Raw genomic sequence first — 13,201 nt, forward strand, 5'->3', positions numbered from 1 at the left:
GAGCTAATCAGTTGTGTTGTGACAAGGTAGGGGTGGTATACAGAAGATAGTCCTATTTGGTAAAAGACCAAGTCCATATTATGCCAAGAACAGCTCAAATAAGCAAAGAGAAACAGCCCACCATTGTTTAACACTTTTTTGGTTACTACCTGATTCCATGTGTTATTTCATAGTTTTGAAATCTTCACTACAAAGTAGAAAATAGTGAAAATAAAATAAAAAACCATTGAGTAAGTGGCCAAACCTTTGACTTGTACTGCATATTTTTTATCAAATAAAATTAACTCTCAAGGTGGCTCAGAAGACTTATGTTCTACAGTAAGACTTTGTACACAGATAGGTGGTGGCAAAATTAGTTCAAGGGGGCAAACAACAAAACAATAAAACATTGGAAGTCCTTGAATAAAAATACCATTTGTTTTGCATTGCATGAAGATAATGTTTTCTTAACACGTTGGGTGACCTGTAACCAGTTCTTTGGTCTCTGTGGTTTAAATTTTGAATACTGTAACATGGTTCCGTTTTAACTTCAACAAATATTTTTACTTGAAATATATATATATTTTACACTTGCCAGGGTTTATTATACTCAGTCAAAGCATTGGAACCACCTGATGCACAAATGAGATGTTCTAGTTGCAACAGCTACGCAAAAAACGGAAACTGAGGGCCAAGCACGCCCCCATTCACATTGACGGGGCTGTAATGGAGCGGAAGCTTCAAGTTCCTCTGTGTCCATATCACATCACTCTCTCATGGTCCACACACACACCAAACACAGTCTTGAAGACCTCTTCCCCCTCAGGAGGATTAAAAGCTTTGGCATGGGCCCGCAGATCCTCAAAAAGTTAAACACCGGCACCATTGAGAGCATCTTGACAGGCTGCATCAACAGCAACTGCTTGGCATCCGGCCACAAAGCATGTTGGGGTCCGTTTCCTTGTTCGTTGTCAATCATTGGCTCATTGGTGAAATTAGCATTATGACAATATCTTTAATTAAATCATTCAAAAACCTTTAATGGAATTGCAGACATAAGTTGACAACAGGAACATAACGCATGTTTTCGAGTAAGTTCTGCATCAAAGAAAAGGTCAAGTTATTTTCATTATACCCGAAGTCCAGCCCTAGTGATGTCACTGCCTACGTCATTATCTTCTACTTATGAGACCAAAACCATGCCTACTCAACACTAAAACACTTGTTTATATAGCTATCTAAAAAGGTTAGCAGTAAGTGTCCAAGTTGATTTATAGTGGAATGTCTGACTAATCTCTTACACTCCCCTGCAGAGTTCTGTCTTCAGTCACATTTCTCAGACAGTTTCATTATAGTCAGAGAGTAGAACAGTACTGTGGAACAATATTAAACCTCTATAAGAGATATATATATATATATAATAACCCCTCCCCTTCTATAAATACAACATAAGCATAATCAAATTATTATAATACATCAAACATTTGGTACAGCCCCTATCCTGACCCCTAGGTGAACCCATTTCAAGCGCCACAGAGGGTAGAGCGCACGGCTCAGTACATTACTGGGGCCGAGCTCCCTGCCGTCCTGGACCTCTATACCAGAGATAATGACGTAACAGTTTCAGAGGAAGGCCCTAGAAATTGCCAAAGACTCCAGCCACAAATGGGTCTCTATGCTACGCACGGAAATCGGTACCGATGCACCAAGTCTGGAACCAACAGGACCCTGAACAGCTTCTACCCCCAAGCCATAAGACTGCTGCTAAATTGTTAACCAAATAGCTATACAGACTATCTGCACTGAACCTTGTTTAGTCACCACATACACTGCTGGTACTGTTTATCATCTACCCTGTTGCCTAGTCACTTTATTCCTATTTATATGTACATATCTACCTCAATTACCTCATACACCTGCACAGCGACTTGGTACTGGTATCCTGTGTCTATAGCAGAGTTAGTCATTGTGTATTACTACTTGTTTTAGAAGGGGTTATTACTTATTACTCTATTTTATTTCACTCTGCATTGTTGGGACTGGCTGGTAAGTTTCCCTGTTAGTCTACACATGTGTATACGAATAACATTTTTTTTTTCACTGTTAACCCTTTGACGCATACGATCACATATTTGTGATCACTGTTGAGTGGTCCCTGTAGCGTACGATCACAATTGTGCAATTGGAACAGTAGCAACAGAACGTACGATGCAACAAACACGTCAAAACAACATTGTTGTCTGAAAAGCATCGAAAACTGATGGGAAAAAAATAAAAAAATAAAATAGGTCTTCACAACTTTGTCCTCAAGTTCACCTTTTATTGTATGAGAAAAATGCGAACTTCATAATCCAAACATCACACATCCACAGCTAAATTCATTCCATGAACCAGTCGAAATAACAGGTTGTGCTGACAAAAAAAAAAAAACATTTAGCGACCTAACAGCTAGACTTGTTTACAATGTACCGCATCTCTGGTGAGCACAAGGGGAAAATATTTTATTGTTTAGAAAAGAGATGCGTCAGCTAAGCTAACAGGACATACATTCTTTGATGGCAGCCACGTTTTTTTATGTTGGCGAAAACTCGCTAATCCCAGAATTCACTTTAAGACGCAAATAAAAAGTCAAAAGATGGCTGTACCCATTTCCTGAACAATGTGAACTTAGTTTAGACACTTTTCTGCATAATACAAATCTTAAATGTACTTGTTACAGTGTATTCAAGAACAGAGCACATGACTTGACAAGTCATTTAACATTGGCAAATCACAAAGCAAATAAAACCTTACCTCGGAACATCAGACCAAATACAAGCCTACTGCCTAACCGTAGCGCAAAAGCTAAAACAGGGATGAAACCATTTTAGGGGGGATTCATTTTATATGTGGGGGTTGTTCAAGTCCATGGGGGAAGGTATTGTGGAGAGATATGATGCAGGAAATATTACTATCATAAATCCTCTATCAATAAATGGGGGGCAAACACAGAAATGTGTATGCTAAATAAAATAAAGGAGGGTCTAAGCTGGTAACTCTGAGGTGCCAAAGTTAGACTGATGGCACATTCAGAACTGGGAACTTGGTAATCTGACTTCAGTGGGTTCAAGACAACTGGGAGATCTGAAAACTAGCTCCGACTGGGAAAGGTTGTATTGAACAGTCATCCAACTCGGGACACTATCTAGAGCTCTGACTTTCCGACCTGAAGATCACGGACGTCATGATTTGACCTAGTATTTTTCTGAGTTCCCAGTTGTCTTGAAAGCACCATGTCAGTCGAGTGAACTATCCCTTGTTATAACATCTTTGGTCTGACCGATGCTTACGTGACAACCAGAATGCATTGTATAATGTCAACAAACATGGCGCCACACATAGCCGGCAAAAAGCTTAGCATTAGCTCATCATAATCAGTACAACTTTCAAAAAAGTTTCACTCACACACACACACACACGTGTCCATTACAATATATGCAAGAATTGGAATGCATGCTGTGTCACCAGTACTTGAAAACACATGAATTAAACAGCAAATACATTATGATCCATACATACATTTGGTGTGCTACTGTAGAAACGACAACACTATATACAGAAAATAAGCATCTTACTTTGATAGAACCACACGGCCAAAGTCCAGTTTGTAAGGAAAACAATGAAAGCAATGTGGGCGCCATCCAGAAAATGTGCAGGTGGAAAAAGTTTGTGCGAGGCCTGTTTTGACTGGAGATGCGCATTGTCTTCATACTTGATCTTTGGAAACACTGGGGAAGTGCTTGGGCAATATGTATGTATGTATGTATGTATGTATGCATGCATGTATGTCAATGCACTCACTGTTCCAAAATGTGATTGTTATACAATAGGACAGTTAACCCGCACTGCCCTCAAACAAAGGTATGAGGCCTGCTAAATATCTATGTTTTAACTTGTCAATTTCAAATAATTTTCTAACAGTTTGAATTGAGGTGTGTTCCGCCTCATTAATTCACATAAGTAGCCCATTTCACTGTTGTGGACCATTTATTTGATGGTTTACTGAGCCGGACAAACTTCTCTCATCAAATTGACCAAATACTTATTTTCCACCATAATTTGCAAATAAATTCATTAAAAATCCTACAATGTGATTTTTTTTTCTAATTTTGTCAGTCATAGTTGAAGTGTACCTATGATTAAAATTACAGGCCTCTCGTCTTTTTAAGTGGGAGAACTTGCACAATTGGTGGCTGACTAAATACTTTTTTGCCCCACTGTATATATATTTTTTTAAAACTAGCGCTGGGGTGACCGTTAGAGTAATTTGGAACTCACACGTGAAAAGGTTACACATGATTTATCTTCTACTCACTACTTAGTTTTTGTGAATGTTTCTTTGTTCAAAGCTATAAAAACACAAATTAAAGAATACAAAGGGTCATGTGTATTAGTTGAGATTTACAACTCTGACTTGGCCATAATGGCTCTGACGAATGTTTTAATATTATAATTTTCACATTCATCACAGTCATAATGATTAATAACTGACTATGATTTTGAATACTGATTTAATGCTGCACTGTAATCATTTTGCCTTTCATCAAAACCATTGACTGCCGTGGGCTAATTCAAACTCTGCTGATCCTGGGTCTGTGAACCCAGTAGACGATAGAAGTTGGCTATCTAGCAGCAGGTGGATAGGTTGAGGTCGGACAGTCCTTCATGTTCTTGCATTTGGATGCATTCATTTCTTATTCAAGACAGAGCATATATCCACCTATACACGTTACAGATAGAAGGCACCTTGCGGAAAGATCAACACATTCGTCAGCAAGAACAAACCACCAAAACAACTCTTTCTCAGCTAGGAAGACCTATTGTATGTTCCTCACAGAGTAGAAGGGTTTAAGTCAAGTAAATTCATATCACATTTGGCTTACCGTCTTCTGTCACTAATACCTCCTTCTGGCACATGTCCTGAACGTTGACAGTGCAGTTGACGATGAACTCAGGTGTGGAGCAGTCATTTTGAGTGACCTCTTCACAGTGATAACACTGGATCTGCAGAGCCAGCCCTACAACATACAGGAGTAACACAGGTTGTCATTCCAAATCTGTTCTTAATTGACTTACCGGCATGAATTGCAAAGTACAATACAAAAGTATAAAGTGAGACACTGGTATACCTATTGTTACATTCTCCAGCAAGAAAAGCAAAAACTGTCACTCAAACAGATGAATGATCTAAAGGTCAGTGGACCAACAACCAAAACTAAACAGATGGGGTGTAACGATTCTCGTAGGTGGAAGAAGGAGAGGCCCAAGGTGCAGCGTGGTAAGTGTTCGTCATATTTATTACACTGAACACAGGAAACAAACGAACAAGCGAATGAATAATAACCTTAACAGTCCCGAATGGTGAAAAACACTGAAATGGAAAATAACCACCCTCAAACAAGAGTGGGAAAACAGGCTACCTAAGTATGGTTCTCAATCAGAGACAACGATTGACAGCTGCCTCTGATTGGGAACCATACCAGGCCAAACACATAGAAATATAAACACAAGAACAAAACATAGAATGCCCACCCCAACTCACGCCCTGACCAACCTAAAATAGAAACATACAAAAGGAACTAAGGTCAGGACATGACATGGGGGTTTAGAAGGGGATCTGAAAGACACTCATGGGGTGTCCACTGAAAGTTGACTAGCAACAACAACTGGACCCTAAAAATAAAAAATTAAAAAAATATTTTAAATTAAAAAAAAGAGACCCACCATGAGCACCCACTAAATTTGCCCAATATCAGGTAAACAAAAGAAAAACACAGGCCTAACTTAAATACAGGGAGCAAACCAAAAAGGTAGAGCAAAACTAAGTCAGAGAAATCAGATAACAGATTTTTTGTCTAGGAATCTAATTAGGGAGCACCAACTAAAGGTGTTAACCCAATGAATCTATCAAGATACCTGGAGTACTGGGCCAGCCACTCTTTAAAAAGCACCTGGGCCACACAGGTGAAACACCTTTCTACTAACGAGATGGACAAGCCAGCACTGGTGTAACACATACTGACTAATCGGTGTGACTAATCGGTGTACAGTACGTGCTAAAATCCAACCTCAAAACATAAATTGGAAAAACCAAAGCCTGTTACACCATGGACAATGAAATATACTGTAAAGGACATATGGCATGGTAATACTATCAAACAGTTCACAAATGTGTTGATATGTCCAAACTCTACTACACTCTTAGAAAAAAGGGTTCCAAAAGGTTATTCGGCTGTTCAAAAAAGATAACCCTTTTTGGTTCCAGGTAGAACTATTTTGGGTTCAATGTAGAACCCTCTGGGAAAAGGTTTCTACATCAAATCAAAATGTATTTGTCACATGCTCTGAATACAACATTAGTGAAATGCTTACCTACAAGCCCTTAACCAACAATGCTTTAAGTTAAGAAACATGTTTTAAGTGCTAAGTAAAAAATAGATAAGTAAAAAAAATAAAAATAAATATTAAACAGCAGCAGTAAAATAACAAGCATGGCTATATATAGGGGGTACCGGTACAGAGTCAATGTGTGGGGGTGTAACAGTTGTTAAAGTACTATGTGAATTTCACCAGGTTCATATATCAATATGTTGTGTTGATTTGTTATGCATGCCTGCATCCTGGGAGAAGGGGAGTGTGTACTTGCGTTTTGCCCGGCGTGCTCGTGCTCAAATCATTTTGATGCACTGAGAGAGGTAGGCACGCTTTTTCTGTCTTCAGAAAAGTTTGATTATTTTAAGTACAAAGTCATGCACACAATGTTTTGTTCATGAATAATGATGTATATTTAGAGGTTACTCATAAGTGGATGGTATTGTTAAGATGCACTTGTAATTGTACTTTTTAGGATGATATCAACATTCTGAATTCAACATGTGGTTAATAGCTAGCTAAGGTATTAGCAGGCTATTGTATGTGTGAACGATGGCTAGCTCCTCGAATGATCCCAGTCCCTCCTATTGTGCATCTGTTGTAGAAAGAGGCGACGATTCTCAGAACAGATGTGCTCTACAAATGTTTTATTTCCTTTTGGATGCAGGTATGTGGTTTTATCAATGTAAAATATGTTATGTATAATAAGGAGAGAGTGTATTAATTTTTGTATTCCGAAAATCATTTTGATGCACTGAGAGAGAAAGAGGCGACGATTCTCAGAACAGATGTGCTCTACAAATGTTTTATTTCCTTTTGGATGCAGATGCAAGATGCAGAGAGTCAGTTCTGCTTGATTAAAACTACCTGATCTCCAAAGTCCACGTTTATGGTCTCTATCAACCACACACAACGCAGAGTTACAGCGGTGTAGTATAGCACCGGCTACAGGGGCACCGGTTAGTTGAGGTAATATGTACATGTAGGTAGAGATAAAGTGACTATACATAGATTTAAAACAGAGAGTAGCAGCAGCGTAAAAGAGGGGTCTGTGAAGCACTTTGATCAGTGGTTTAGGAGTCTTACGGCTTGGGGGGGGGGGGGGGGTAGACGCTATTAAGAAGCAATTTTGGACCTCGACTTGGCGCTCCGGTACCGCTTGCCGTTACTTCTATGCTCGCTTTGAGGCAAGTAGCACTGAAACATGTATAACAGCACCAGCTGTTCCAGATGACTGTGGGATCACGCTCTCCGTAGTCGATTTGAGTAAGATGTTTAAACAGGTCAACATTCACAAGGCCACAGGGCCAGACGGATTACCAGGACGTGTAGCGGGATTTCTTATAGGCTTCTGGGTTTGAGTCGGATGTTGTCTGTCATCCAGTGCGGATGTTGCCTGTAATCCATGGCTTCTGGTTGGGGTATGTACGTACAGTCACCATGGGGATGACGTCGTCGATGCACTTATTGATGAAGCCAGTGACAGATGTGGTGTACTCTGCTTTTTTTTACCCCCCTTTCTGCCCAATTTCGTGGTATCCAATTGTTAGTAATTACTATCTTGTCTTATCGCTACAACTCCCGTATGGGCTCGGGAGAGACGAATGTTGAAAGCCATGCGTCCTCCAAAACAAAACCCAACCAAGCCACACTGCTTCTTAACACGATGCACATCCAACCCGGAAGCCAGCCGCACCAATATGTCGGAGGAAACACTGTGCACCTGGCGACCTTGGTTAGCCCGCCACAGGAGTCGCTGGTGCGCGATGAGACAAGGATATCCGTACCGACCAAACCCTCCCGAACCCGGACGACGCTAGGCCAATTGTGCGTCGCTCCACGGACCTCCCGGTCACAAACCCAGAGTCTCTGGTGGTACAGCTAGCGCTGCGATGCAGTGCCCTAGACCACTGCGCCACCCGGGAGGCCTTGTGGTGGACTCCTCAATGCCATTGGAAGAGTCCCGGAACATATTCCAGTCTGTGCTAGCAAAACAGTCCTGTATCTTAGCATCTGCGTCATCTGACCACTTTCTTATTGACCGATTCACTGGTGCATCCTGCTTTAGTTTTTGCTTGAAAGCAGGAATCAGGAAGATAGAATTGTGGTCAGATTTGCCCAATGGAGGGCAAGGGAGAGCTTTGTACACATTTCTGTGTGGAGTAAAGCTGGTCTAGAGTTTTTTTCCCTCGTTTTTTCCCTAGTTGCATATTTAACGGACTGATAAAAATTAGGTAAAACTGATTTGTTTCCCTGCATTTAAGTCCCCAACCACTAGGAGTGCCACCTCTGTATGAGCGTTTTCCTGTTTGCTTATAGCCGTATACAGCTCATTGAGTGCAGTCTTAGTGACAGCATTGGTCTGCGGTGGTAATATAGACCGCTACGATAAATACAGATGCAAAATCTTGGTAAATAGTGTGGTCTACAGCTTATCATGAGATACTCTACCTCAGGCGAACAAACCCTTGAGACTTCTTTAGATTTCATGCAACAGCAAACAAATAAACAGACCGCCACCCCTTGTCTTACCAGCCGCTGTTCTATCCTGACGAAAAAGCTTAAAACCCACGATCTGTATGTTAATCATATCATCGTTCAGCCACGACTCGGTGAAACATAAGATATTACAGTTTTTAATGTCCCGTTGGAAGGATATACGTGCTCGTAGTTCGTCTATTTTATTATCGATTGATTGTACATTGGCTAATAAGACCAATGGTAAAGGTAGATTATCCTCTCTGTGATGGATCCTTACAAGGCACCCGGACCGTCGTCCACGATATCTTCATCTCTTCCTCCTGCAAATGACAGGGATGAGGGCCTTTTTGGGTGTCTGGTGTAAATCCTTCCCGTCCGACTCGTTGAAGAAGAAGAATTCCTCCAGTACAGGGTGAGTAATCGCTGTCCTGATATCAAGAAGCTCTTTTTGGTCAAAGACATGGTGGCAGAAACATTATGTTCAAAATAAACATACACAATAGGTTACGGGATTGTAAAGTGGCGGCCATCTCCTTCGGCGCCATTAAATACCAGAACCCATTAAACAGGGTTCTAATTGAAACCAAAAAGGGTTCTAATTGGAACCAAAAAGGGTTCTTCAAAGGGTTCTCCCATGGGGACAGCAGAAGAACCCTTTTAGGTGAAAGCATGTAGGCATACCTTTTCATAATATGATTCATAGCTGATGAAGAAATGAAGGGACAATCTTATTGATGAACAGTGGTGGAAAAAGTACCCAACTGTCATACTTGAGTAAAAGTAAAGATACCTCAATAGAAAATGACTCAAGTAAAAGTCACCCAGTAAAATTCTACTTGAGTAAAAAAGTATTTGGTTTAAAATGTACTTTTGATACATAAGTATTAATAATTTCAGATAGCACCATTTTTTTATTTATGGAAAGCAACGGGCACACTCCAACATTTAGACATAATTTACAATCGAAGCATGTGTTTAGGCAATACGGATGACCAGGGATGTTCGGTTGATAAGTGCGTGCATTTAAATATTTTCCTGTCCAGCCAAACATTCAAAATGTAACAAGTACTTTGGGTGTCATGTAAAAAGTACAATATTTTCTTAAGTAATGTAGTGAAGTAAAAGTAAAAGTAGTCAAAAATATAAATAGTAAAGTAAAGTACAGATACCCCAAAAACAACTTAAGTAGTACTTAAGTACTTTACACCACTGTTGATGGTGATAATGTCCAAGTGGCTTATTAGAGTTGACAAGATTCCTGAATTACTTAACTGTGGCTGAGTCAGATAATCATAAAGTATCCGTTTTAATTCACCAAAACCATATACCTTGACACTGACAGACATGGAAAGAAACATTTACCTGATGCACTGTGCATGTTGAAGAATGTGCTCCCCTGACAGATCATCAGATATTACAACATGGTAGATGCAAATACAATTTTCTTCGAGAGAAAGAAAGCCCTGTCAGACCTTATTAAACTTGAAAATGGACCTGAATAAAATATAAATGCAGACTATTCACTTTCTACCAACTACGACACAGCAAGCAACTAAATCCATCAACTCACAGAAAAAGAATGACTGCACAATCAGCTCTGTTCCCTGGGTGCCGAAGACATGAATGTCGATTATGGCAGCCCCCCGCAACTCTCTGACTAAGAGGAGTTGGGTTAAATGCGCAAGACACATTTCAGTTGAATGCATTCAGTTGTACAACTGACTAGGTATCCTCCTTTCCATCATCCAGTGTGCAACAGTAGCCAAAACACAATCCAAATGTCACACATATTCTGGAGTTCTGCTTGGGTAAACATCCATCTTAAAAATTGTTAGTAAATGGCAGACAGTAGGCAAAATGTCACTGTACATGGGGATTCCTCAACTAAATCAGTCAAACCAGCTTCCAGGGATAAATCAAACATTATTGCCAGGCAGACAGAACTATTTCATATGTAGCACAGCGCAGTTCTATTAGCATTAAACTCCTTCTGTATTTGTGAGAAAAACACATTCATATGTTGAACTCCCCATGATCTATTCTCAAACAAAACAAAAAACAGATATACCATAATGTACACATCAATAAACACCACGTTCAATCTACGGGTAGCTTACCCTTATTTGTGAAACATTTTCGAACAATGTTTCCATCTGAAATCAAGCCCGCATGGTTCTCTTCACATCCACAAGCTCGTGTGAAAAAATAATTTTGCGTTCACACATCAACCGTTCCAAACCGTGCGTAAAGACGCAGTAGGAAATGTCACAAAATAGTACCGAAAAGTTTGCTATTATAACGGTTTCAACTGATGACCCCGAAATGTTTTTTTTTTTATCTAAACAAATAACCAAATATCATTGCCTGCCCTGCATGGTAGCCTACTGGCCATCAATAACCCACCCTGAGCTTCTCTGCCTCTCCAAATATTGTTAGATCGTTAAACAAACAATTAGTACATTGATGTTATTACAAATAATTTAGGTAGGCTAGCTATTGTGTTCCAAAACTGCAAGAGACGCGCTTGTCATTGCAATTAACACATCCCGGGGGTAACATACCTGACTTGAACATAAACCAGAACAAACTTGCGTAAGTAAGCATCCGCATTCTCTCGCTGGTGTCACTTGATCAGGAAACATTAGACCTAGCAAAGTTGCGAGGAGCTCAGAGTTAGAGTTCATACATGGATCCGAAGAACGTCCACGGTAGCCTTCTATACACGTCCAGCGCTGGAAACCTCTGATTTTAAGGGGACACACTTTTTTCACTCCATTTCATGCGGTGCCACACGTCACGATGGGCGTGGGTTTCAAAGTGCAAGGACTGTCCGATGCGCGTCCACGTTAAACCGAGAACCCTCTGACTGTGCGGTCATTCCTAACTTCTTCACCAGCATCATTATGGTGGGTTCATGCTATATAGTTTACTGTTTACTATAGTTTACTGTTGCACTTTTAATATTAGTACACAATTAGTACACAAAGCTTTATTTGAACTAACGATAGCTACCAAGTGGCTGGACCCGTTTTCCCAAAAGTGAACGATGTGTAAACATCAAGTTTTGCATGCGAGCCAACCAACAACGTCAATGCTGCTATCAAGCCAATCTACTAAATTTACCCGAATGAAATACATGAAACTGATCATGACTATATTTAATATAAATTTTACTGTAATTGGTTAGTCAACATGCAATAATATACTGAACAAAAATAAACGCTGCATGAAACAATGTCAAAGATTTTACTGAGTTTGTATAAGGAAATTCAATGAAAGAAAGACATTAGGCCCTAATCTATGGATTTCACATGAGTGGGTATACAGATATGCATCTGTTGGTCATATATACCTTTAAAAAAGATAAGGGCGTGGATCAGAAATTCAGTCAGTATCTGGTGTGTCCACCCTTTCCCAAATGCAGTGCAACATATCTCCTTTGCATAGAGTTGATCTGGCTGTTGATTGTGGCCGGTGGAATGTTGTCCCACTCCTCTAACATGACAGTGCAAAGTTGCTGGATATTGGCGGGAACTGAAACACGCTGAAACACTCTGGAGCATCCTAAACATACTCAATGGGTGACATGTCTGGTGAGTATACAGATCCCTGCGAAATGGAGCTGTGGATTATCATGCTGAAACATGAGGTGATGGCGGCAGATGAATGGCACGACAATGGGCACCCCCAAAAAATACATTTGCCCACACTACAGATGGCTACGTCGTTCTGCTAATACAGGCCCAGTGCACATTTGTGGAAATATTTATTTTTTAATATACAGTATATACATTTTTTCTGATTCATATTTTCAAGGGGTGGTGCAGCACCCTCAGCATCCTTATTGCCCGTGGTGGCTATGCACATGTAACCGATGTGAAATGGCTCGCTAGTTAGCGGGGTGCGCGCCAATAGCATTTCAATCGGTGACGTCACTCGCTCTGAGACCTTGAAGTAGTTGTTCTTTTTGCTCTGCAAAGGCCTCCCACGAGAGAGGTCAGGCAGGCGGGCTCAGAGTCAGGACAGGCAAGGGTGAAAACCAGGAGGGCAAGAAAAAGAGAGACTGTGGAAAAGCATGACCTGAGACAAAACGCTGGTTGACTTGACAAACAAGACGAACTGGCAACAGACAAACAGAGAACACGGGTGTATGTACCCAGGGGATAATGGGGAAGATGGGTGCCACCTGGACGTGGGTGAAGACAAGCACAAGGACAGGTGAAACAGATCAGGGCTTGACAAAAATGTTTATATCCAGCCGTCTTTAATATGACGTTCAGGAACAAAATGTTTCCAATAGTTGTTTTTAATTCATTAAAAAAATATTAAT

At 40.4% G+C, this 13,201-nt stretch overlaps 1 protein-coding gene across 2 annotated transcripts in view; it reads right to left on the reverse strand.

The window, feature by feature from the left end:
* The window catches only part of LOC110501591 (ly6/PLAUR domain-containing protein 1-like), a 57,663-nt gene extending 45,940 nt beyond the window's left edge, over positions 1 to 11,723 (reverse strand). Inside the window, exons 1-2 of one of the 2 annotated variants that reach the window (XM_021579266.3) lie at positions 11,433 to 11,723; positions 4,902 to 5,036 (exon numbers count right to left, since the gene is read on the reverse strand). In XM_021579266.3, the coding sequence (XP_021434941.1) occupies positions 4,902 to 5,036; positions 11,433 to 11,481 (184 nt within the window). In that variant the 5' untranslated portion in view covers positions 11,482 to 11,723. Of the gene's footprint in view, positions 1 to 4,901; positions 5,037 to 10,988; positions 11,410 to 11,432 lie in introns of those variants that run through there. The other variant, XM_090215738.1, reaches the window with a different exon arrangement.
* Between the last annotated feature and the right edge of the window lie 1,478 nt (positions 11,724 to 13,201).

The sequence above is a fragment of the Oncorhynchus mykiss genome, chromosome 22 (genome assembly GCF_057628025.1).
Source record: "Oncorhynchus mykiss isolate SJ-2025 chromosome 22, ASM5762802v1, whole genome shotgun sequence".
Taxonomy (NCBI): Eukaryota; Metazoa; Chordata; class Actinopteri; order Salmoniformes; family Salmonidae; genus Oncorhynchus; species Oncorhynchus mykiss.